The sequence below is a fragment of the Hypanus sabinus genome, chromosome 6, assembly GCF_030144855.1.
Source record: "Hypanus sabinus isolate sHypSab1 chromosome 6, sHypSab1.hap1, whole genome shotgun sequence".
Lineage (NCBI taxonomy): Eukaryota > Metazoa > Chordata > Chondrichthyes > Myliobatiformes > Dasyatidae > Hypanus > Hypanus sabinus.
This window is the reverse complement of record NC_082711.1, coordinates 11,667,888-11,694,395: the sequence shown is the minus strand read 5'-3', so window position 1 is coordinate 11,694,395 and position 26,508 is coordinate 11,667,888. Positions and strand designations below refer to the sequence as shown.

Below are 26,508 nucleotides of genomic sequence, written 5' to 3'. Positions count from 1 at the left end.
CCAGCCTTTTGAGTCTGTCTCTGCTTAGTAGATCTCTATCATTGTTCATTTCAATTTCTCTTTGTTCTACCAACATTTAATGAAATGATTGTGAAGCAACAAGTTTTGTGCTTCTTTCCTGACTTCTAAAAGAACTTCGGATTAACATCCAACAAGAGATAATCTTGCAGTGGAATATATCTCTTAGAGAGGGAACAGGCTGTGCAGACTGCCGTCAGTGAACACTGAACAGAACTGAACTGAGTGCTCCCAGGACTCCGCAGTTTGACGTTTGAAATTCACTGGGTTATTTGTTCTTGATGTTTTCTCTGAGTGCTTTCCATGCTGTTTCTTTGTTTCGAGGCGGGTCAGCACTTGCACCAGCTGGGCTGCACAGTCTTTCAGAACCCGACTACGGGGACCCACAGCTTTGCGAGGGTCGACTCCAGCCTGGGTCTTCCTCACCTCAGCTTCAGCCGGACGGAGGGTCTGCTCCCCTGGGGGTGCCTTCCTCACCCACTCTGTGTTCTGCGCATCAGACTGGGTGTAGAAGACATCCAGCCTCTCAGGGAGTAAATCATCCTGGTCACAACACGCAGGGTAGACCTGTGGTCTGTAATCCTCTGAATTCCCTGCCACGTGTGCCTCGGGTCCCTGGTATCAGAGAAGTGGCTGTAAATTCTCTGAGGCTACATCCACCCTACGTCGGATAAATCCGTAACCCAAGCCTTTTCTCTTCGTTTTTACTAAAACGTCCACACTAAAATGGCGTTTTCGTCCCCCGAAACTGCAGCTTTTCAGAATCGCTTTCCAGGCTGGATACTTTTGCAAACGCTGCTCAGACAGATCAGTGTGGACGGGGTAACCGGAGACTTCTGAAAACGCTGTCAGACGGCAGCGTGCTATTTCATTGTTTTCTTGAACACAACCTAACAATTCCAGAACAGACGGCAACGAGACTGAAGCCAGAAGAGTTAGAAATACTTTGACCCATAACTTACTGAATAAATAAGTATACTCACTTTGCCGTTTTCTGTCCTTGCTCATATGAAGGTGATTTACCTATTTATGCAAATACTTCTCTGACAATAGATGTGTAACAGCCTAATGTAACATTGTATGGAAATACAAGATAACACTGATGCAGACATGTTTTACACATTTAACAAGGGGCTTTATTAATGCAACAGAGTTAGTCAGTTTTTCGATGTTCGTCATCAGCTGGGTCAATCTGTCCGTGAACTCCCCATCGGTTGCCGCCGTACACTCCAGTATTTGTTTTCTTTTAGTTTTAAATCCTTCTGCGCAAGAGCCAACAGCTGTCCATCGTTTTAAGTTTTTCTAGTCTGTAACTACACAAATGCGCACTTTCACGGCGAGATTCGACACTAAGCATGTCGCTTGTTTTCAGTAGATGCGTCCTGCACATGCGCAGGAGGAGGAGATTCACCGAAATCTCCGTTTCAGTGTGAACAGAGATTTTTCAAAAACGCATAGTGTGGACGCCTATCCGGTCTCGCGGGGCTGTAGCCTGAGAATCCTCCTAGTTTGCCTTCTTGTTGGCACAGTTCTTGCTTCCCTGAGAGCTGCCACATCTCCCGATCGAAAGTCCTCATCGGGATCCTCCAAGCGTGCACGGGCCTCTGCAGTAAGCCACGGCTTCTGATTTGCCCTCACATGGACGTTTCCATATTCGTCACTGATCGCTGTCGAGAAATAAGCAGGAAGCCAATTCCAAACTGTTCTGCTCACTGCGATTTCCAGCATTCAGACTTGGAGCTGCAGAAACGGCCAGCAGGCTAACAGAGGGAAGAAGCACCTTAAAACCTCCTTTGGTGGAGACATATCTCCACCCCCACCCAGCAGGACAACTTACAATGACCAATTAACATCTTTAGACTGTGGGAGGAAACCGGCGCACCCGTCCCATGGGGAGGACGTACAGACACCTGACAGAACTCTGACGCTCAGAGCAATAACCGCATCGTGCCAACCGCTACGGTACCGTGGCACCCCAACATACCAACTGTCTATTCTATCCATGCTTCTCATCACTTCGTAAAGTTCTATCGTATTTTCCCTCTGGAGAAAACAATTCAATTTTATCCGATATCTCTTCATAGCAGCTGCCCTTTGGCCAGTAAATCTCTCCAAAGGCTCCTCACCCTTCCAATAAAGTGGCAACGAGAAAGGAAGGTCTACAGAGACGTGGAGCAAACGCAAGCAAATGGGGCTAGGTTGATGGGCATCTTGGATCAGATGGGCTGAAGAGCCTGGTGACTCAATGACTCTATCAGAGCCAGACCAGGTGGATGGGCTGGGTGGTCTCCTCTCTCGGAGCACATCAGAGGGTCCAGAATTGGAGGCAGTGCAATTAGCAGAAGCTCTGTACAAGGTAGGCCAATGAGTAGAGGCCCTGTACGTGACAAGCCAATTAGCAGAGGTTCTGCATAGGGTCAACCAATCAGCTGAGAGCAGACCCGTCAACTGCAGTACTGCTCAGGGGAAGCCAATCAGCTCTGTTCCTGTTCAGGACAAGGCCATCACCTGAAGCCACAATTGGCTTAGGATCTACTCAGGGTAGCCAATCATCTGAGACCCTGCACAGGGAAGACCAATTGGCTGATGTCCTGTTCCGGATGAGCCAATCATCTGAGGCCTCACCACAGGCTGGTCTAATCGGCAGAGGGTCTGCTCTGGAACAGCGACGTTCTCACCTCTTCCCATGTGTCCAGCAACATGATATCATCTTCATCCAGGTCTTCCTGGGTGAAGTCGTAAACCTCCGTCATGATGAATCTTCCTGTCTGATTCGAGCATTCGAAGAGCCGTGGATCATATTCAACGTCCTCCTCCTGAAACCTGGAGATCACAGAATCAACGGGTTACCAACAGGGTACCAGAGAGGAGGAGAGAGAGAGAGGGAGTAGGAGAGAAATGGGGCGAGAGAGGGGACAAGAGGGAGGGAGAGGGGGAGTAGGAGAGAAATGGAGAGAGAGAGGGGATGAGGGAGGGAGAGGGGGAGAGAAAAGAGGAGAAAGAGGTTCGAGAAAGGGGGAGGGAGATGGGGAGGGGACAGAGAGAGGGAAGGGGAGGAGGAGGAAGTGTGGAGAGGGGGGAAAGAGAGACGGGGTGAGAGAGAGAGAGGTAGATGTGGGAGGGGGAGGAAGGGGGAGGGGGGAGGATAAGTTTGAGAGAGAGGGACCATAAGATATAGGAACATAATTAGGCTATTTGGCCCATCAGTTCCTCTCCACCATTTGATTATGACTGATTCATTTTCTCCCCATCACCCTCAATCCTCTTATATTTCCAGTGTGTGTGTGTGTCTGTGTGTGTGTGAGAGTGTGTGTGTGGTGAGTGTGTGTGTGTGTGTGTGTGTGTGGTGAGTGTGTGAGTGTGTCTGTGTGTGTGTGTGTGAGTGGTGAGTGTGTGAGTGTGTCTGTGTGTGTGTGAGAGTGTGTGTGTGGTGAGTGTGTGTGTGTGTGTGTGTGTGGTGAGTGTGTGAGTGTGTCTGTGTGTGTGTGTGTGTGTGTGTGTGTGTGTGTGTAGTGTGTGTGTGTGGTGAGTGTGTGAGTGTGTCTGTGTGTGTGTGTGTGTGTGTGTAGTGTGTGTGGTGAGTGTGTGAGTGTGTCTGTGTGTGTGTGTGTGTGTAGTGTGTGTGTGTGGTGAGTGAGTGAGTGTGTGTGTGTGTAGTGTGTGTGTGTGGTGAGTGTGTGAGTGTGTCTGTGTGTGTGTGGTGAGTGAGTGAGTGTGTGTGTGTGTAGTGTGGTGAGTGAGTGAGTGTGTGTGTGTGTAGTGTGTGTGTGTGGTGAGTGTGTGAGTGTGTCTGTGTGTGTGTGGTGAGTGAGTGAGTGTGTGTGTGTGTAGTGTGTGTGTGTGGTGAGTGTGTGAGTGTGTCTGTGTGTGTGTGGTGAGTGAGTGAGTGTGTGTGTGTAGTGTGTGTGTGTGGTGAGTGTGTGAGTGTGTCTGTGTGTGTGTGGTGAGTGAGTGTGTGTGTGTGTGTAGTGTGTGGTGAGTGAGTGAGTGTGTGGTGAGTGAGTGAGTGCATGGTGAGTGAGTGAGTGTGTGTGTGTGTGTGTGGTGAGTGAGTGAGTGTGTGTGTGTGTGTGGTGAGTGAGTGAGTGTGTGTGTGTGTGTGTGGTGAGTGAGTGAGTGAGTGTGTGTGTGTGTGTGTGTGGTGAGTGAGTGTGTGTGTGTGTGTGTGGTGAGTGAGTGAGTGAGTGAGTGTGTGTGTGTGTAGTGTGTGTGTGTGGTGAGTGTGTGAGTGTGTCTGTGTGTGTGTGGTGAGTGAGTGAGTGTGTGTGTGTAGTGTGTGTGTGTGGTGAGTGTGTGAGTGTGTCTGTGTGTGTGTGGTGAGTGTGTGAGTGTGTCTGTGTGTGTGTGGTGAGTGAGTGAGTGTGTGTGTGTGTAGTGTGTGTGTGTGGTGAGTGTGTGAGTGTGTCTGTGTGTGTGTGGTGAGTGAGTGAGTGTGTGTGTGTAGTGTGTGTGTGTGGTGAGTGTGTGAGTGTGTCTGTGTGTGTGTGGTGAGTGAGTGTGTGTGTGTGTAGTGTGTGGTGAGTGAGTGAGTGTGTGGTGAGTGAGTGAGTGTGTGTGTGTGTGTGTGGTGAGTGAGTGAGTGTGTGTGTGTGTGTGGTGAGTGAGTGAGTGTGTGTGTGTGTGTGTGGTGAGTGAGTGAGTGAGTGTGTGTGTGTGTGTGTGTGGTGAGTGAGTGTGTGTGTGTGTGTGTGGTGAGTGAGTGAGTGAGTGAGTGTGTGTGTGTGTAGTGTGGTGAGTGAGTGTGTGTGTGTGTCTGTGTGTGTGTGGTGAGTGAGTGTGTGTGTGTGTCTGTGTGTGGTGAGTGAGTGAGTGAGTGTGTGTGTGTGTGTGGTGAGTGAGTGAGTGAGTGAGTGTGTGTGTGTGTGGTGAGTGAGTGAGTGAGTGTGTGTGTGTGTGTGGTGAGTGAGTGAGTGAGTGAGTGTGTGTGTGTGTGTGGTGAGTGAGTGAGTGAGTGAGTGAGTGTGTGTGTGTGTGTGTGGTGAGTGAGTGAGTGAGTGTGTGTGTGTGTGTGGTGAGTGAGTGAGTGAGTGAGTGAGTGTGTGTGTGTGTGGTGAGTGAGTGAGTGAGTGTGTGTGTGTGTGTGGTGAGTGAGTGAGTGCATGGTGAGTGAGTGAGTGTGTCTGTGTGTGTGTGTGTGTAGTGTGGTGAGTGAGTGAGTGTGTGTGTCTGTGTGTGTGTGGTGAGTGTGTGTGTGTGTCTGTGTGTGTGTGGTGAGTGAGTGAGTGTGAGTGTGTGTGTGTGGTGAGTGAGTGAGTGCATGGTGAGTGAGTGAGTGTGAGTGTGTGTGTGTGGTGAGTGAGTGAGTGCATGGTGAGTGAGTGAGTGTGTGTGTGTGTAGTGTGGTGAGTGAGTGTGTGTGTGTGTCTGTGTGTGTGTGGTGAGTGAGTGTGTGTGTGTGTCTGTGTGTGTGTGGTGAGTGAGTGAGTGAGTGTGTGTGTGTGTAGTGTGGTGAGTGAGTGAGTGCATGGTGAGTGAGTGTGTGTGTGTGTGTGTGTGTGTGTGTGTGTGTGTGTCTGTGTGTGTGTGGTGAGTGAGTGTGTGTGTCTGTGTGTGTGTGGTGAGTGTGTGTGTGTGTCTGTGTGTGTGTGGTGAGTGAGTGTGTGTGTCTGTGTGTGTGTGGTGAGTGAGTGAGTGAGTGTGTGTGTGTGTAGTGTGTGTGTGGTGAGTGTGTGTGTGTGTCTGTGTGTGTGTGGTGAGTGAGTGAGTGTGTCTGTGTGTGTGTAGTGTGTGTGTGGTGAGTGTGTGTGAGAGAGAGGGAGAGGGGAGAGGGGAGAGAGAGAGAGATACACTGGGGTCTAATGCTGCAGAGGATGAACAGTGATTGCCCACACTCCAACCTTACCGTTTGTCACTGGCATACGGTGCTTTCCCGCCCAGCATGGCCCAGAAATCTGTCGGCTCCTGTCCCTCCAGAACCGTCTGCTTCTCCCGCTTGGACAGGGTGTTGGCCACAGACTTCGCCATCTCTCGCTCATCACCACTGCATCCCTGCAGAAAAGGGAAGACCCAGCCCATGAAAAGGGGCGCAAAGCCCCCAGATCTCCTCTGTGAACGATCTGCTGCCTGTGTCTCAGAACATTGTCTGACAGAAGATGCAAAACGCTGAAAACACGATTCACAAGGCTCAAAGACAGCTCTTCCCTGCTGCTATCAGGCCTCAAATACACTAAAATATCAACTTTGTTCTCGCAATCTAAAGATCAGCTTTGTTTGTTGTACGTACATCAAAACATAGAGTGAAATGTGTGTCAAAGTGTGCTGGGGTCAGTCTGCAAGTGTCACCACGCCTCTGGTACCAACATAGCATGTTCTCGACTCACTAACCCTAACCTGTATATGAGAGAGGAAACCGGGGAACCAGAGAGAACATACGGACAGGGAATTGAACCCTGATCTGACAGCTGACTGCTGTAAAAAGTTGTACCAACTGCTACACCACTGTGCTAACTGGGTCCTAATGCCCTTCCCTTGGACAACATCGGTGGCGTGGAGAGGGGAGACTTGCTGGTCTTCCATTTAAAACAAAACCCTGCCCAGGGCTGAAAACTTTCCAAGGTGCAAATCCATGGTCTATCGAGACTAACGGATGCCTATACACTACATGCTGGTATTTACACATTATTCCATATCTGTACTTTAACCTAATTTAACCAATTATTCTTTATAATTGTTGAATGTTGTTTTTTTTTTGTCACATGTTGTGCCCTGACCACCGCAGCAAATTCCTCACAATTTAAAGGTATCTGGTGAATCAGGTTGTAAACACTAGAGGTGCTGCAGATTCTGGAAATCCATAGTTACACACACAAAACATTGGAGGAACCAGGCAAAGTTTGGTGCCAAGACTTTGGTTCATATTAGCACCAATGACATAAGTAGACAAGGTGAGGAGGTCCAGGAGAGAGATTTTAGGGAGCTAGGTAGAAAGCTGAAAAACGGTATCTCCAAGGTAGACTGCTGCCTGTGCCACTTGCCAGTAAGGGTAAGAATAGGATGATGTGTCAGGTGAATGTGTGGCTGAGGAACTGGTGCAGGGGGCAGGGATTTAGACTTATAGATCATTGGGATCTCTTCTGGGGAAAGTATGACCGAAACAAAAGGAACATGTCACACCTGAATCAGAGGGTGTCCAATATCCTTGCGGGCAGGTCAAGTAGAGTTGTTCAGGTGGGTTTGAACTAATTTGGCAGGGGGATAGAAACTGGAGTGGTAGTGCTGAAGATGAGGTAGTTGGATTACAAGTAAATGCAGCGTGTAGTGAGACTGCTAGCTAGCAAGGAGAGCTAATGATAGGGCAAGATTGCAGTCGACAGGATGAGTTACATTGCAAAACATAGAAATAGAAACACAGAAAACCTACAGTGCAATACAGGCCCTTTGGCCCACAAAGTTGTCCTTACCTTAGAAATTACCGAGGGTTACCCATAGCCCTCTATTTTTCTAAGCTCCATGTACCTATCCAAGAGTCTCTTAAAAGACCCTATCATTTCCACCTCCACCACCGTTCCCGGCAGCCCATTCCACGCACTCACCCCTCTCTGCGTAAAAAACTTACCCCTGACATCTCCTCTGCACCTACTCCCCAGCACCTTAAACCTGTGTCCTCTTGTGTTAGTAGAAAGTGGACAAAATTGAAAAGGGTGAATGCAGGTCTGAAGGTGTTGTATTTAAGGTCAATGGTCATGTAGCACAATTATATATAGGCAGGTATGATGTTGCAGGCATCACTGAATCATGGCTGAAAGAAGATTATAGCTGGAAGCTTAATGTCCAAGGATTCATGTTGTATTGAAAGGACGGGCAGTAAAGCAAAGAGGGCAGCGTAGCTCTGTTGATAAAAAAATGAAATAAAATCATTAGAAAGAGGTGACAGAAGCTGGGAAGGTGTTCAATCATTGTGGGTAGAACTAAAGAACTGCAAGGGTAAACAGACCTTTATGGGTTATAGACAGACCCCCAAACATTAGTAACATTAAATTACAATGGGAAATGGAAAATGCATGCCAAAAGGGCAATGGGAAAATCAGGCTAGTGCAGGTTCCCAAGAGGGGAAAATTCTACAATGCATATGAGATGGCTTCTTAGAGCAGCAAGTGGTTGAGTGCATAAGGAAATCAACTATTGTGGAATGGGTATTGTGCAATGAACCAGAATTGATTAGAGAGCTTAAGGTAAAGGAACCCTTAGGGCAAGTGACCAAAATGCGATTTGAATTGAGAAGGAGAAGCTGAAATCAGATGTATCAGTATTATAGTGGGGTGAATAGAATCACAGAGGCATGAGAGTGGATCGGCCAGAATTGATTGGAAGGGAACACTGGCAGGGATGATGGCAGAGCCGCGATGGCTGGAATTTCTGGAAGCAATTTGGAAGGCGCAGGATATATACATCCTAAAGAGGACAAAGTATGCTAAAGGAAAGATGACACAACCATGGCTAACAAGGGAAATCAAACCCAACATAAGAGCCAAAGAGAGGGCATACAATGGAGCAAAATTAATGGTAAATTAGAGGATTAACAATCTTTCAAAAACCAACAGAAGGCAACTAAAGAAGTCATTAAGAAAGTAAAGATGGAATACAAGCTAGCCAATAGCATTAAAGAGGATACCAGAAGTTTCTTCAGATACATAAAGTGTAAAAGAGAGCATATCAAACGGCTGGAAAACAATGCTGGAGAGGTCAATGGGGACAAGGAAATAGGGGGCAAACTGAATAAGTATTTAGTATCAGTCTTCCCCGTGGAAGATACTAACAGCATGCTGGAAGTTCGAAAGTGTCAGAGCATGAAGTGTGGGAAGTTCCCATTACTAGAAAGAAGGTTCTTGGGAAGATGAAAGTTCTGAAGGTAGGTAAGTCATCTGGACTGGATGGTGTACACCCCAGGGTTCTGAAAGAGGTGGCTGGAGATTGTGGAAGTATTAGAATCAAGATCGTTCAAGAATCAATTGATCCTGGCACAGTTGAGGAGGAATGGGAAATTGCAAATGTCATACCACTCTTCCAGAAGGGAGAGGGGCAGGAGAAACAAAAGTACAGGCCAGTTGGTCTGATCTCAGTGGTCAGGAAGATGTTAGAGATGATTGTTAACGATGTGGTTTCGGATTACTTGGAGGCTCATGATAAAATAGCCAAAGTCAGCATGGTTTCCTCAAGGGAAATTCTTGCCTGACAAATCTGTTGAAATTCTTTGAAGAAGTATGTGGTGAACTATGTGCCTGTCTGGACACGCCCCCGGCCGACTGCTCCTGTGGCTCCTCCCACAGGCCCCTGTATAAAGGCAATCGAGGTCTGATCCTCTGCCTCATTCTCCAGGATGTAGTATGATGGTCACTCACTGCTGGTTCCTTCTTCAGTCAATAAAAGCCGATATCTCGCCTTTACATCTCAGAGTGAGTTATTGATGGTGCATCAATTTTATTGACTGAAAGTTTTAAAACATGGAAACCGTTTTACGTCCAGAAAGGTTGGATTTGGACCCTCAAGACCCTGAAGCAGCTCTTGCTTTTGAACACTGGCTTGCCTGCTTCCAATCATACTTGGCGGAGCTTCGTGCGACTGACCCTGCCGTTATGTACAGAATTCTCCTCTCGAAGGTCACCCCAAAAGTTTATTCCATTATCCGGGACCTGCCGACCTACGAAGGGGCACTGGGAGCCCTCAAAAGACAGTACCTGCAGCCGGTGAACACCGTCTACGCAAGACATCGTTTAGCTACCTGGCGACAGCGGCCTGGAGAATCGAGCGCCGAGTTTCTCCGAGCACTACAGACACTCGTCCGAGCTTGTGACTGCAAGACGCTCATGGCAGAACAGCATGCAGAGCTGCTGGTGCGAGACGCCTTTGTGACGGGACTGAGGTCAGTGTACATGCGCCAGCGGCTGCTGGAACACTCCGATCTTACCTTACGCTCAGCGATCGAGACGGCCAACGCTCTGGAAGCTGTGCTGAACTACACCAATGCTGTCCAGTCGCGTGATTCCCCGCCGGTTCCGTGGATGCCTCAGACCCCGCCACCGCCTGCTCCCGCAAGCGAAATCGCCGCTGCCAGTCGCGATTCCACGAGCTCCCCGAACCTGACCACGGCGGTGGCCTATCAGAAGCCTGTGCTTTGTTATTTCTGTGGCCACAAAAAGCACTCTTGAAAACGCTGTCCAGCACGAGAAACGACCTGCTCCAGCTGCGGAAAGCGGGGCCATTTTGCCAAGGTCTGTAAGTCTAAACTGCGAGCATAGTGCAGCGCTGCAGGTGAGACGTGGGGGCCGCCATCTTGCATGCCCGGATGTGGGCGGCCATCTTTATCGGCATCAGCACGCCCCGCCCCCGACCATCCGATGCTTACCGGGTACCCCGGATGTGGGCGGCCATCTTTGTCGGCATCAGCATGCCCCGCCCCCGACCATCCGATGCTTACCGGGTACCCCGGATGTGGGCGGCCATCTTTGTCGGCGTCAGCATGTCCCACCCCGACCCTCCGATGCTTACCGGGTACCCCGGATGCGAGCGGCCATCTTTGTCGGTGTCAGCATGCCCCGCCCCGATCCTCGGATGCTTACCGGGTACCCCGGATGTGGGCGGCCATCTTTGTCGGCGTCAGCATGCCCCGCCCCGACCCTCCGATGCTTACCGGGTACCCCGGATGCGAGCGGCCATCTTTGTCGGTGTCAGCACGCCCCGCCCCCGACCCTCCGATGCTTACCGGGTACCCCGGATGTGGACGGCCATCTTTGTCGACGTCAGCACGCCCCGCCCCCGACCCTCCGATGCTTACCGGGTACCCCGGATGTGGACGGCCATCTTTGTCGACGTCAGCACGCCCCACCCCCGACCCTCCGATGCTTACCGGGTACCCCGACGGTGATTCAACTCTGGCCACTGTAACCCTCGACCAAAGCGCCCCACACCAGCTTGCAAGGTCCATGATGGACATCCTGGTGGAGGGGCACAGGACTAGATGCCTGTTTGACACGGGCAGCACTAAGAGTTTCATTCACCCGGACAAAGTGCAACGCTGCGGACTCGCAACGCGGCCAGTAAGTCAGAAGATCCATTTGGTTTCTGGGTCGCAGTCCACAGACATCCGGGCGGGTTGTGTAGCGACATTGGTGGTGCAAGGCACAGAATATCGGAACTTTGCGCTACTGGTCATGCCTAATCTGTGCGCACCTGTGCTATTGGGGCTGGACTTCCAGAGCCATCTCGAAAGTGTGACTATGGTGTACGACGGGCCCCTCCCACCACTCACTGTCCGGAATCCTCAGTTTTGTGGGACTTCTTCACATACCCCGCTACTGACCACACACACACACGGGCACACACGTCCCATCCAGAACCAGGCCGACAGCTGCGCTACCGACACCACTTGCAGTCTCTCCACTCTCAAGATCCCTCCCCCACCGCTGTTCGCCAACCTGACCCCCGACTGTAAACCTGTGGCAACTAAAAGCAGGAGGTACAGTGCGGGGGACAGGGCCTTCATTCAGTCAGAGGTGCAGCGGCTGCTCAGGGAGGGGATCATTGAGCCAAGGACAAGCCCTTGGAGGGCCCAGGTGGTCGGATGGTGGCCCCCCCCCTCCCGAACTCCTATTCTCTTTTCCCAGGAAGTCTGTCACTCTACCAGTTTGGCTGATGTCCCTGGGGCCAGTGCTGCTCCGGAAACATGTGAGGAGCAATAAATACTCCCCGCTGGTCGAGAGGGTTCACCTTCTGCATGCGAACCCCCAGTATGCTTACGTGGTCTTACCTGATGGGCGGGAGGACACGGTCTCCATCCGCGACCTGGCGCCCGCAGGTGCAGCAGACCACTACCCTGAACACTCTCCGGTAACTATGAACCCTGTACCCGAGGTGACACCGCGCTCACCAGGCCCTACATAGACTCCTCATGACACTTATATACCAGGTGCCTCGCACATGCATGAGCTGGAACCAGCACAACCTCCGTCTCCTGTGCAATCACCAATGTCGCCGGCACCTGTGTAATCACAGCCGGTGCTACGTAGATCGCAGCGACAGATTCGACCACCTGATAGACTTGACCTGTAAGAAACTTCGCCACATGGGGACTCTTTCAAACAAAGGGGGGGGGGTGAATGTGGTGAACTATGTGCCTGTCTGGACACGCCCCCTTCTGACTGCTCCTGTGGCTCCTCCCATAGGCCCCTGTATAAAGGCGATCGAGGTCTGATCCTCTGCCTCATTCTCCAGGATGTAATATGATGGTCACTCACTGCTGGTTCCTTCTTCAGTCAATAAAAGCCGATATCTCGCCTTACGTCTCAGAGTGAGTTATTGATGGTGCATCAAAGTAACAAGCGGGATAGACAAAGGAGAATCAGTTGATGTTCTGTACTTTCATTTTCAGAAAGCATTTGACATGGTGCCACACATGAGGCTGCTTAACAAATTAAGAGCCCATGGTATTAGAGGAAAGATACTAGCATGGATAGAGCAGTGGCTGATTGGCAGGAGGCGAAGAGTGGGAATAAAGGGAGCCTTTCCTGATTGGCTGCCAGTGACTAGTGGTGTTCCACATTGACTGGTTCTTTTTACATTGTATGTCAGTGACTTGGACGATGGAGTTGATAGCTGTGTGGCCAAGTTTGTGGATGATATGAAGGTAGGTGGAAGGGAAGGTAGCTTTGAGGAAGTAGAGAGGCTACAGAAGGATTTGGATAGATTAGGAAAATGGGCAAATGTGGCTGATGGAATAGAGTGTCAAGCAGTATATGGTCATGCACTTTGGTAGAAGAAATGAAAGGGATGACTATTTTCTAAATGGAGAGAAACTTCAAAAAACTGAGGTGCAAATAGACTTGGAAATCCTTGTACGATGTTAGCATTCATTTCAAGAGGACTAGAGTATAACAGCAGGCTTTATAAAGCATTGGTGAGGCCTCACTTGTAGCATTGTGAGCAATCTTGGACCCTTTATGAGGGTCAATTTAGGACGAGCTGACATCAAAGGAGGTTCATGAAAATGATTCCAAGATTGAATGATGTCATATGAAGAGCGTTTGATGACTTTGGGCCTGTATTCACTGGAATTCAGAGGAAAGAGGGATGACCTCATTGAAACCTATCGAATTTTGTACAACTTCAATAGAGTGGATGTGGAGAGGATGTTTCCTATGGTGGGGGAGTCTGAGACCAGAGGACACAGCCTCAGAATAGAGGGGTGTCCTTTTGGAATGGAGATGAGGAGGAATTTCTTTAGCCAGGGAGTGGTGAACCTGTGGAATTTGTTTCCACAGGCAGAGGTTGATAGATTCTTGATTAGTCAGGGTATAAAGGGATATGGAGAGAAGGCAGGTGATTGAGGTTGAGAGGGAAAATGGATCAGCCATGAAATACTGGCATATACTCGATGGGCTAAATGGCCTAATTCAGGTCCAATATCTTATGGGCTTTACTCAACAGGTGAGGCAACGTCTATGGAGGGGAATAAAGAGCTGCCGTGTTGGGCTGAGATCCTTCATTGGGACAGTCCTGATTAAGGATCTCAGCCGGAAACATCGACTCTTTATTCCTTTTCAAGGATGCGGCCTAAGCCGCCAAGCTCCTTCAGCGTTTGCAGTGTGAAACACGCCTTTCCAGCCCAACGAGCTGCCCCACCCAGCAGCCCACCTATTTAACCCCAGCCTTATCACAGGGCTGTTTACAATGACCGATTAACCTGCGAAGCACTACGTCCTCAGAAAAGGGGAGGAAACCCCCAGCACGGGGAGAACGTACAGACGGCGCCAGAATTGAACTCTGAACTCTGACACCCCCAGCAATAATAGGGTCACGTGAACCTCTGTGCTACCATGGCGCCCCACGTTGTGTGTGTCACGTGAATAAGATTGATCTTTGACAAATAGAGCAAATCGAATCTAACTTCATGTGGTTTTGCCAGCTCATGGGAGGGAGGAGTTGAGGAAGCCCGCCCTGATCTTCAGCTCCACAAGATAGGCCTTCTCGGTTCCCCTGCCCCGGAGTGGACCTCCGCCGGCTTGCCCAGGTGAACTCACCTTGCCGCACCACAAGTAAGTGGTCTGTTCTGTCTTGAACACAAAGATGTCGTTAGAGTTGAGGGAGGAGGCGCGGGCAGGCACCTCGGTGGCCTTGGTATTCAGCTCCGTGGTGCCCCGCACCTGGAACAGCCTGATGGGTGCATCTTCGGTCTTCCCGCCACGGCCCGTCCCACCCTGTGTGGTGCACAACAGGACAGGTCACTGTTAGGGTGGGGTGCAGACAGAGCGGAGACTCAGCTTTCCTACCAGGCCTGTACTCAGCCAGTCCTACCAGGCAGGCCCGTCCCACTAGGCCTGTACTCAGCCCGTCCCACCAGGCCTGTACCCAGCTCATCCTACCAGGCAGGCCCGTCCCACTAGGCCTGTACTCAGCCCATCCTACCAGGCAGGCCCGTCCCAGTAGGCCTGTACTCAGCCTGACCTACCAGGCCTGTACTTAGCCCGTCCTATCCTTCCCCAACATCACCCAGCCCGTCTACAACCTCCTCTCCCCTCAATCCCCTCCCAACAACTCTCCCACCCTCTCCATCCCATCCCTCCCCTCTCCTCCCTCCCTGTCTGCACCACTGTCCCCATCCTGTCTCTGCTCCCCCCACACTCTCTCCCCTTTTCCTGCCCCCAGATCCCTGCCTGCAAGCTCCAAGCTCCCCCTGATCTCTCACCACATACCTCCACCCTGCTCGATAAACTTACCAGCCCCCTCAACACCCTGACCCACCCACACCCATCCATCACCCATCCTCACCTCCTCAACATTCACCACCCTGGCATCTATCCCCCCCCCCCCCACACCGCAGCACCCTGACCACAAACTGGAGTGTATCCCCACCTCACAGAGTGTGAGGGTCTGCCGGCTCTCACTCCAGAGGGACATAGTTCAAGGTGGGGCCAGAGGAGGCTGAGGGCGAGCAAAACCCTCGCCTCACTTTTAAAATGCCCACTCAGGCCTGGGGAAGGGGTGATTGGGGGTGAGGTCCAGCGGATAGGGTGGGGCGCCAGGACTGAGGTCAGGGAGTGGGGCTCAGGGGCCAGTTGACGGAATGGCAGCAACTCACCTGGAAGATGATGAGCTTGCCCTTGAAGATGGCCTGGAAGTGGCGGGGCTCGTGGCCCATCACCACCCGAACCTGCACCGGCTCCCCGTTGTACTGGTCGTCAAGGTTCACCGCCTGGTAGGCTGAGGCGGCGATCTCATCGGGCGATGCGTGCAGACCCTGAGTGGGCAGACAGACGGCGTCAGCCCAGCTTGCACCTCCCTTCTCATCATTCCATAAATATTCACGTCTGTCTAACAGTCCTTTAAGCAGGCTTGCACCTCCCTTCTCATCATTCCATAAATATTCACGTCTGTCTAACAGTCCTTTAAACAGGCTTGCACCTCCCTTCTCATCATTCCATAAGTATTCACGTCTGTCTAACAGTCCTTTAAACAGGTCTACTATCTCTGCCTCACCCACCTCTCTCTGTGTGGAAACCTTGCCCCGCACGTCTCCTCCACAATCTCAATCAGATCAGGTGCGTGGTTGACCCCCTGCTCTACTCGTTGTACACGCCACTGAGGCTGGGCACAGCTCCAATGGCATGGTCAATTTGCTGACATCACCACTGTCGTTGCTGAATCCAATCGAAGCAGCGTACAGGAGGGAGAATGCCACGACAAGCTCTCACTCCACGCCAGCAAGGCCAAAGAGCTGATTATTCATTGCAGGAGGAAGAAACCAGTCCTCATCAGGAGAATGGAAGCGTAGCTGGTCAGTAACTTTAAATTCCTTGGCGTTATCATTTCAGAGGAAACTGGAGCACCCAGACGGTCTCCTTGCAGACAACAGCAGGAATCAGTAGCTATTGCTACAGAGCAGTTTGCTAATCACAGTGCTACCGTACCACATAGAAATAAATATTACTTACCCACTCTGCGCTTTCTCATTATTCTCAATTATTGTTTCATCTTGTTCTACCTCAATGCACTGTGTAATGATTTGTTCAGTATCCAAAGCACCTTTCACTGTATCTTAGTAATATTATTGTGTAACTTATAACAATGGTTCCATTAAGGTTGGTATAGTTGGGGAGGAGGGTAATGGGGACAAGCTCCCACTACCTATTAAATGCTCCCAACAGCATGGGTCTCAAGTAGCCTCTGACAGCCAAGCCCAGCTCCTGGCCTTCGTGTGTGGCTCAGAACAGTTCCTGCTGATGGGAGAAAGGGTGAGGGTGGGTCACTGGTGCCTTAACGCCAGTCACTTTGGACAGATGCGCCCATCAGCCATGGTTGGCAGCCCACCCAGGAGGAGGACAACTCTGGGGCTGGAGTCCTACATTGAGCTCAACGCTGACTGGCAATTCCTGCAATGCCGCTGGTCCCAATCTACATCCACCTCTGCCATTCCTCAGCTGTGTGCAGGGTAACAGCATGCCCTCCATTTCGTACTGCTCCACCTTGCATATCATGTAGACAGCTGGGAAGCAATATCCACAGTCAGCACAGGGCCAGTCAGTCATTTACAATAATAAACCAGTTCCAATGCCTGCCTGCACAGTTCAGGGGTAATTCGGGATGGGCTATCAATGCTGGCATTGCCTCATTCCGTGGCGAATGAAATGGATGCATTTTCCCACCTGCCACATGTAGAGGATATACGCAGGCTTGTTGTTCCTCATGTAGGTGTAGAGCACCAAGTAGCAGTCTCCACCGTAGAATTGTCCGGAGGTCTTGGGATCCACGGGAACCAGCTCTCTCTCCTCAATTCGCCATATCTGTCCAGAGAGTAGAACACATCAGACACCCTCCATGCCTCCCACTCAGAGTTTCACTCCACCTCAGTCGCTTAGAGACTGCAGGTCACTGAGGTGGACTGAAGCCCTGATCTGCTGAAGGAACTCAGGGGGTTGGGTAGGAAGAGATAGTCAACGGTTCAAGTCCGGACCCTTCATCTGGTCCTTCACTAGTCCAGGCGAAGAGGGTCTCGGCCCAAAACATTATATGCCGATTCCCCCCACCTCCCACAGATTCTGCCCGACCTGCTGAGTTCCACCAGTTTATTTTTGCATACCAGTTGCTCACCAACCCAACCAATAGGTTCAACACCTTTAGTCCATTCAACATTCATTCTCTTCCCCAATCCATTTCAGTACAGTTTCATCCAACAGATCAATCATTTTCAAAAGCTCTGATAATCTGGATGACTCTGGGCTGGAAGACCAAATGGATATTATTTGTTTCACAATACAATGACTACATTTCTGGTTTCATAGAAATATAGAAAACCTACAGCACAATAGAGGCTTAAAAATCCCGAGGAGTAGGGGTCCCAGAACAGATCCCTGAGGCACACCACTGGTGACTGACCTCCATGCAGGACATCACCCATCTATAGCCACTCTTTACCTTCTGAGGGTAAGCCAGTTCTGGATCCACAAAACAATGTCCCCTTGAATCCCCATGCCTCCTTACTTTCTCAACAAGCCTTGCATGGGGTGCCTTATCAAATGCCTTGCTGAAATCCATATACACTACATCTACTGCTCTACCTTCATCAATGTCTTTAGTCACATAGTCAAAAATTCAATCAGGCTTGTAAGGCACGACCTGCCTTTCACAAAGCCATGCTAACTATTCCTAATTATATTACGCCTCTCCAAATGTTCATAAATCCTGCCTCTCAGGATCTTCTCCATCAACTTACCAACCACTGAAGTAAGACTCATTGGCCTATAATTTCCTGGGCTATCTCTACTCCCTTTCTTGAATAATGGACAACATTTGCAAATATCATCATCAGGGAGGCTCAGCAATCTCCTCCTCCACTTCCCTCAGTAGCCTGGGGTACATCTCCTCTGGTCCCGGTGACTTATCCAACTTGATGCTTTCCAAAAGCTCCAGCACATCCTCTTCCTTAATATCTACATGCTGAAGCTTTTCAGTCCACTGTAAGTCATCCCTACAATTGCCAAGATCCTTTTCTGTAGTGAATACTGAAGCAAAGTACTCGCTAAGTACCTCTGCTATATAATCCAGTTCCATACACAATTTTCCACTGTCACACTTGATTGGTCCTATTCTCTCTCGTCTTATCCTTTTGCTCTTCACATACTTGTAAAATTCCTCGGGGTTTTCCTTACTCCTGTCTGTCCAGGCCTTCTCATGGTCCCTTCTGGCTCTCCTAATTTCTCTCTTAAACTCCTTCCTGCCAGCCTTAATCTTCTAGACCTCTATCATTACCTAGTTTTTTGAACCTTTTGTAAACTCTTCTTCTTGTCGAGATTTATAACAGCCTTTGTACACCACGGGTCCTGTACCCTACCATCTTTTCCCTGTCTATTCGGAACATACGTATGTAGAGCTCCACGTAAATATCCCCTGAATATTTGCCACATTTCTTCCATACATCTCCCTGAGAACATCTATCTGTTCCCAATTTATGCTTCCAAGTTCCTGCCTGATAGCCTCATATTTCTCCTTACTCTGATTAAACACTTTCCTAACTTGTCTGTTCCTATCTCTCTCCAATGTCATGCTAAAGCAGATAGAATTGTGATCACTCTCTCCAAAATCTCCCACTGAGAGACCTGACACCTGACCAGGTTCATTTCCCAATATCAGATCAAGTACAGCCTCTGCTCTTGTAGGCTTATCTACATACTGTGGTAAGAAACCTTCCTGAACACACCTAACAAACTCCACCCCATCTAAACCCCTCACTCTAGGGAGATGCCAATTGATATTTGGGAAATTAAAATCTCCCACCAAGACAACCCTGTTATTATTACACCTTTCTAGAATCTGTCTCCCTATCTGCTTCTCGATGTCCCTGCTACTATTGGGTGGTCTATAAAAAACACCCAGTAGAGTTATTGACCCCTTCCTGTTCCTAACTTCCACCCACAGAGAATCTGTAGACAATCCCTCCATGGCGTCCACCTTTTCTGCAGCCGTGACACTATCTCTGCTCAACAGTGCCACGCCCTCACCTCTTTTGCCTCCCTCCCTGTCCTTTCTGAAACATCTAAATCCTGGCACTCTAAGTACCCATTCCTGCCCCTGAGCCATCCAAGTCTCTGTAATAGCCACAACATCACAGCTCCAAGTACTGATCCATGCTCATCCGCTTTGTTCATAATACTCCGTGCACTAAAATACACACATCTCAAACCATCGGTCTAAGTGCGTTCCTTCTCTATCACCCACCTATCCTCCCTCTTGCACAGTCTCCAAGCTTTCTCTATTTGTGAGCCAACCGCCTCTTCCTCCATCTCTTCAGTTCGGTTCCCACCCCTCAGCAATCCTAGTTTAAACTCTCCCCAACAGCTTTAGCAAACCTCTCCACCAGGATATTGGTCCCCCTGGGATTCAAGTGCAACCAGTCCTGCCCCAAAAGACGGAGGTTTCAAGGAAGCATGGGAAGTTGGGCTCCAATGGGAGAATGGGAAGTTGGGCCCCAATGGGAGAATGGGAAGAGGGGCCCCAATGGGAGAATGGGAAGAGGGGCCCCAATGGGAGAATGGGAAGAGGGGCCCCAATGGGAGAATGGGAAGAGGGGCCCCAATGGGAGAATGGGAAGTTGGGCCCCAATGGGAGAATGGGAAGAGGGGCCCCAATGGGAGAATGGGAAGTTGGGCCCCAATGGGAGAATGGGAAGAGGGGCCCCAATGGGAGAATGGGAAGAGGGGCCCCAATGGGAGAATGGGAAGTTGGGCCCCAATGGGAGAATGGGAAGTTGGGCCCCAATGGGAGAATGGGAAGAGGGGCCCCAATGGGAGAATGGGAAGTTGGGCCCCAATGGGAGAATGGGGCCCCAATGGGAGAATGGGAAGTTGGGCCCCAATGGGAGAATGGGAAGAGGGGCCCCAATGGGAGAATGGGAAGAGGGGCCCCAATGGGAGAATGGGAAGAGGGGCCCCAATGGGAGAATGGGAAGGGGGCCCCAATGGGAGAATGGGAAGAGGGGCCCCAATGGGAGAATGGGAAGTTGGGCCCCAATGGGAGAATGGGAAGTTGGGCCCCAATGGGAGAATGGGAAGAGGGGCCCCAATGGGAGTATATAAAGCTATGCCCCAACTGAAGCATATGAAATGGGGCATAAATAGGAATAGAGAAATCAGGCCAAAATAAGTGGAGCCCCAGTGGAGTTGAAAAACTGTCTGACTCTATGACTCTGTCTCCACATCTTCCTGAGGTAGGGGGTTTGAAAAATTCACCAAATTTTGGAGAAGAAATTCTGAAAGGGGGAGGGCACCCTTATCCTGAAACTATGTGCTCTCTGCTAGATGCTGGGTGCCCCCTGGTCACAATCCACCCTGTCGACCCCCCTCAGATTTGAAACGTTCATTAAGGTCTCCACTCGATCTCCCACACTCCAATGTCAGACCATTCCTCTGCAGACACCACCTCACAAGTCAATGCCGGGCTATCAGACAACCGTAAGCAGCCCTTCCCTCGCCCGACATACGTGAGGGGTTGGGGGGGGGAGGGAGGGCAGGGGGTGATAGATGTCACTCACCTCGACCTTGCCCGAGGCATCGTCTACCATCCTCTTCCTTGCAGCCAGGTCAGGCCTGGCATGTAACTCGGTCACATCGAACTTGGTCTGTTCCACCTTGGCTGTGGGAGAGAACAGGCAGAGGGTGAGAGAATCTGGAAAATCCACGGCAGATGCTGGAAATCCGGAATATTAAACAGGGCGCAGGGGAAAGACTCAGAGGAAGCAGAAATAGCCAGGATGGAACTCAAACACCACGGTAACACGGGCGTGTTTTCTTCCTGTTTATTCCTCTCCATAGATGCTGCCCGGCTTGCTGAGCTCCTCCAGCGTTTTGTGTTTGTTGCTCAGCATTGGCAGCATCTGCAGGAATAACAAACTTGATTCTGATTCTGAGCTGCGGCTGTTTTGCACCACGTTTACGGGACGGCATGTGTAACACCAGCTGTACGACTGGGGTTCGATTCATCTTTCAGAATCAGGTTTACTATCACCGGCATATGTCGTGAAATTTGTTGGCTTTGCAGCAGCAGTTCAATGCAATATATATTATTAGAAAAAATACCATGAATTGCAGCAAGTATATATATATATATATACATTCATATTTAAATATACATACATACATAAAATAGTTAAATAAGCAGTGCAAAAATAGAAATCAGAAAGTAGTGAGGTAGTGTTCAAGGGTACAATGTCCATTTAGGAATCAGATGGCAGAGGGGAAGAAGCTGTTCCTGAATCGCTGAGTGTGTGTCTTCAGGCTCCTGTACCTCCTCCCTGATGGTAGCAATGAGAACAAGGCATGACCTGGGTGATGAGGATCCTTAATGATGGACGCTGTCTTTTAGAGGCATCGCTCCTTGAAGGTATCCTGGATACTACGGAGGCCAGTACCCACGATGGAGATGATTGAGTTTATACCTCTCTGCAGCTTATTTCGATCCTGTGCGGTAGTTTTCCCAACACCAGCATGTGATTCAGCCAGTTAGAAAGCTCTCCACAGGTTACCTGTAGAAATTTGTGAGCATCTTTCATGACATACCAAATCTCCTCAGACTCCTAATGAAATATCACCACTGTCTTGCCTTCTTTATGGCTGCATCAATATGCAGCATGTAGGTTAGATCCTCAGAGATATTGACACCCAGGAACTCTCTCCGCTTCAGATCCCTCTGTGAGGATTGGTCTGTGATTCCTTGTCTTACCCTTCCTGAAGACCACAGTCAGCTCCTTGGTCTTACTGACGTTGGGTGCCAGATTGTGGCTGCATCACCGCTCCACTTGCTGATATATCTCCCTTCAATACGCCTTCTTGTCTTCACCTGAAATTCTGCCAATAATAGCTGAATTGTCAGCAAAGTTATTGATGGCATTTGAGCTGTGCCTAGCCACACAGTCATGGGTGTAGATAGGGTAGAGCAGTGGGCTAAGCACACACCCCTGGGGTGTGTCAGTGGATTGTCATTGAGATGGAGATGTTATAACCGATCCGCAGATTGTGGTCTTCCAGTTTAGGATCCAGTTGCAGAGGGAGGTAGCGAGGCTCAGGTTCTGTAGTGTTTTGGTCAGGATTGTAGGAATCATTCTGTTAAACACTGAGCTACAGTCAATGAACACCATCCTGACATGGGTATTTGTATTGTCCAAGTGATCCAAGGCTGAGTGGAGAGCCAGTGAGACCGTGTCTGCTGGAGACCTATTGTAGCCATGGTCAAATTGCAGTGGGTCCAGGCCCTTGCTGTGGCAGGAATTAATTCTAGCCAGGGCCAACCTCTCAAAGTACTTCATCACTGTAGACGTGAGTGCTACTGGACGATAGTCGTTAAGGCAGCTCACCCTGTTCTTCTTGGGTACTGATATAAATGGAACATCTGACTGTAGCAAGGGGAGAACAAAGATGTCTTTGAACACTCCTGCCAGTTGGTTGGCACAGAGTCTTACCAGGTACTTCACCAGGCCCTGTTACCCTGCTAAGGTTCACCTCCTGAAAGACAGGCTGATGTCGGCCCCCGAGACAGAGATCACAGGGTCACCGACCGGGTGCTGTAGGGATCTTCATTGCTGGGGTTTTATTCTCCCTTACAAAGTGAGCGTACAAGGTGCTGTGCCCCTCTGGGAGTGAAGCATCCCTGCCATTCCTGATGATGGGCTTCACTTTGTAGGAAGTAATAGGTCTGCAAACCCCGTCAGAGCTGACAAGCATCCAATTCCGCCTCCAACCTCATTCAAACTTCTTTGCTCTTGAGGTAGCTCTCCAGGAGTCATACCTGGTTTTCTTGTACAGACCTGGGTTGCCAGACTTGAACGCCACAGATCTGGCCCTCAGCAGAGTACGAACCTCCTGGTTCATCCACGGCTTTTGATGTGGGTACGTACAGTAAGTTTTCTCAGGCACACACTGATCCACGCAGGTTTTAATGAAGTCAGTAGCAGCTGTGGTGTACTCATGCAGGTTCGAAGATGAATCCCTGAATACAGTCCAGTCCTCCGATTCAAAGTCGTCCTGTCGGTGCTCCTGTGCTTCCCTTGTTCCATACCTTCTTGGTCCTCACTGCTGGTACTACAGTCTTCAGTATCTGCCTATACTCGGAGTAGAAATACAGCCGGGTGATCAGACTTACCGAAGTGAGGGCGTGGAATAGCATGGTAGACATTCTTGATGGTGGTGTAACAGTGGCCCAGTGTGTTGGTTCTACAAGTGATTTTTTGGTAATAATTATTTAGAAACATTTTCAAAATGACCTGGTTAAACTCGCCCACGATGATGGGGAAGACATCATGCCTGTTGATCAGATCACTCAGCTCACTGAGAGCCTGTGGTGGAATGTACACTGCTACTGTGATGACGGCTGATAAAATTTTCGGCACCTGATTGTGATGTGTCCCATGTCTGGTGAACAGGACAGGGACAGAACTGTCAGGTTTGTACACCACAAGCAGTTGATCAAACTTTAACCCTGCGTCTGGAACGGAGGGAGTTAACCAAGACCCCTATGACAAAGCGACCGATCTTTGAGAGCGGGGCCCCCGTGGTATGGTGGTGTAGAAGTTAGTGCAATTGTTTGACAGCATCAGGTTGACGATCAGGGTTCAATTCCCACCACTGCCTGGAAGGAATTTGTACGTTCTCCACGTGGCTGGGTAGGTTTCCTCCGTACGGGTTAGCTAGAGAGCTGAGGGGACGCCAGAAGCACGGTGAAACTCCCAGCACAACTCTCACGGATTCTATCTGACACAAACAACACATTTCACTGGGTGATGCAATGTACCGCACATGAGGCTAATAAAGCTCGTCTTTAACCTTCCAGCTCATCAGAAAGTGAGGCAGCCCATACCCTCAGGCGGCAGGACGTGGACAAGGTGGGAGATCAGTGCTTAATGTGCCAGATAGCCATCTCCAACAGGGGCAAATGAAACCACCCATCCATAACTCAACATCATCGTTAACATCCTGGGGTTAATGACAACAAGCTCAATTAAACCGGGGAGTAGGGGGATTAAGAACAAGAGTTCAGTGTTCAGAGTACATGTATGTCACCCATTTTCTTGCGGGCATTCACAGTAAACACAAGAGATGCAATAGAATCGGTGAACTATCACACCCCAACAGAATGGACAAACAATGTGAAAAAGACAACAAACTGTGCAAATACAAATAATAATAATAATAAATAAGTAAGCAATAAACATTGAGAACATGAGATGAAGAGTCCTTGAAAGTGAGTCCGTAGGTTGAGGGACTGGTTCAGTGATGGGGCGAGTGAAGATGTGTGAAGTTATTCCTTTGGTTTAAAAGCCTGATGGTTGAGGGGCAATTACTGGTCCTGAACCTGGTGGTGTGGGTCCTGAGGCTCCTGTACCTCCTTCCCGATGGTTGAGGGGTAATTACTGGTCCTGAACCTGGTGGTGTGGGTCCTGAGGCTCCTGTACCTCCTTCCCGATGGTTGAGGGGTAATTACTGGTCCTGAACCTGGTGGTGTGGGTCCTGAGGCTCCTGTACCTCCTTCCTGATGCTTGAGGGGTAATTACTGTTCCTGAACCTGGTGGTGTGAGTCCTGAGGCTCCTGTACCTCCTTCCCGTTGGTTGAGGGGTAATTACTGGTCCTGAACCTGGTGGTGTGGGTCCTGAGGCTCCTGTAACTCCTGCCTGAATCAGCAGTGAGAAGACAGCACGGCCTGGGTGGTGGGTGGTTTATGCCGCGAGGGGAAGAATTTAAAAGGGGCTGGTTGCTTCATTATAGGAATTAGGTGGAGGCTCCAGAGAGGGTCCAGAGGAGATTCACCAGGATGTCGTCTGGATTAGACTGCACGTCTTATGAGGATAGGTTGAGTGAGCTAGGACTTTTCTCTTTGGAGTGGGGGGAGGATGAGAGGTGACGTGATAGAGGTGTACAAAATGATAAGGGGCTAGACCAAGTTGTCAGCCAGAGATTTTTTTCTCCAAGGTGGAATGAGGGGACAGAATTCTAATGTAATTGGAGGATCGTATTGGGGGATGTCAAAGGTAAACTTTTCTTTTTACACAGTGGAACATTCTGTCGAGGATGGTGGTGGAGACAGATACATTAGGGACATTAAAGAGTCGATAGAACTCCAGATGTTGGAAAAATGGAGGGCTATGTAAAAAGGAAGGGTTAGGCTGATCTCAGAGTAGGTTAAAAAGTTGGTACAATATCGTGGATCAAATGAACTCAGAATCAGACTCAGGTTGAAGGTCACCGGCATATGTCACAAAATTTGTTAACCTAGTGGCAACAGTACAGGATAGTAGAGAAAAAATAAATAAGCATATATATGTATATTAAACAGTTAAATCAAAAATAGTGTAAAACCAGAAATAATAAAAGTGAGGTATTGTTCACAGATCAATGTCCATTTAGATGGCGGAGGAGAAGAAGCTGTTCCTGAATCGCTGAGTGTGGGCCTTCGGGCTTCTGTATCTCCCACCTGATGGTAACAGTGAGAAAAGGGCATGCCCTGGGTGCTGGAGGTCCTTAATAATGGACTCTGCCTTTCTGAGGCACCTCTCCTTGAAGACGTCTTGAATACTACGGAGGCTAGTATCCAAGATGGAGCTGGCTAATTTTACAAATTTCTGTAGTTCCTTTCGATCCCATGCTGTAGCCTTCCCCAACCCCCATCCCCAGCCAGATGACAGGTGGATTCAGCTGAGGGGGTGGGGGGAAGGATGCCAGGCAGATAGAGAGGTTGAAAGAGGCCAGGAGGAGAGAGCTGGAGGCGACAAAGTGATGGGGATGGTGGATCTGATAGGAGAGGAAGGTGGAACATGGAGCCAAGTGAGGGAGGAGGGAAGGGCAGAGGGGAGCAGTGTGAAGGGGACAGACACGGTGTGGGGAATGTGTGGGAGGTGGGGAAAGGGACAGAATGATGGGGGCCGGGGTGGGTGGAGGAGGAGAGAGAATGAAAATAAGCGGGAAGAGTTTGGAGAACTCCATGTCCACGTAGACCTTCCAGGGGGAAACGTGAGGCACTGTTCATCCTAATTTGTGTTGGAGAAGGAGGCCGAGGTCAGGCGTGCCATGTAGAAATGGGGAGTGGTATTAAACTGGCTGACAGCAGGGAGCTCCAGATAGCTATGGGACTTCTTTTATACTGCTGACAAAAACACTGTCTTCAAGAGCAGGTCACAGGTCACTGTGCCAAGTCTTTCCAGCGGGTTTTTATCCAGGGAGCGGAGGAGAGGAGTTGTGAGGTGTCCCTTCCCTCCGCTAGCCTGCAGGTCATCCCGGGGCAAGGTATAGCACCTGCTTAGCCCCCGGTCAGGGACACGTGATGCCATGGGAGCAGGTGGTGGATAGTCGTATGAGCAGCCGGTGCAGATCACAAGTCCTGGTTATGTGACCACTGACCCCAGGCAGACAATCTGTGAAGAGTATTGATAATGACTGGGGTCACCCGTCTCGTAAAGACACTGCCCAGAAGGCAATGGCAAACCACTTCTGTAGAAAAATTTGCCAAGGATTAACACCACA

The 26,508-nt window shown here is 49.9% G+C and overlaps 1 protein-coding gene across 4 annotated transcripts in view; it reads right to left on the bottom strand.

Moving 5' to 3' along the window:
* Positions 1-26,508, bottom strand: part of vill (villin-like) — a 117,937-nt gene that overhangs the window by 10,495 nt on the left and 80,934 nt on the right. For all 4 annotated transcript variants that reach the window (XM_059971709.1, XM_059971707.1, XM_059971710.1 and 1 more), the window contains exons 11-16: positions 20,534-20,634; positions 16,653-16,790; positions 15,089-15,247; positions 14,031-14,207; positions 5,861-6,006; positions 2,697-2,841 (exon numbers count right to left, since the gene is read on the bottom strand). In XM_059971709.1, coding sequence (XP_059827692.1) covers positions 2,697-2,841; positions 5,861-6,006; positions 14,031-14,207; positions 15,089-15,247; positions 16,653-16,790; positions 20,534-20,634 — 866 coding nt within the window. The remainder of the gene's footprint in view (positions 1-2,696; positions 2,842-5,860; positions 6,007-14,030; positions 14,208-15,088; positions 15,248-16,652; positions 16,791-20,533; positions 20,635-26,508) is intronic.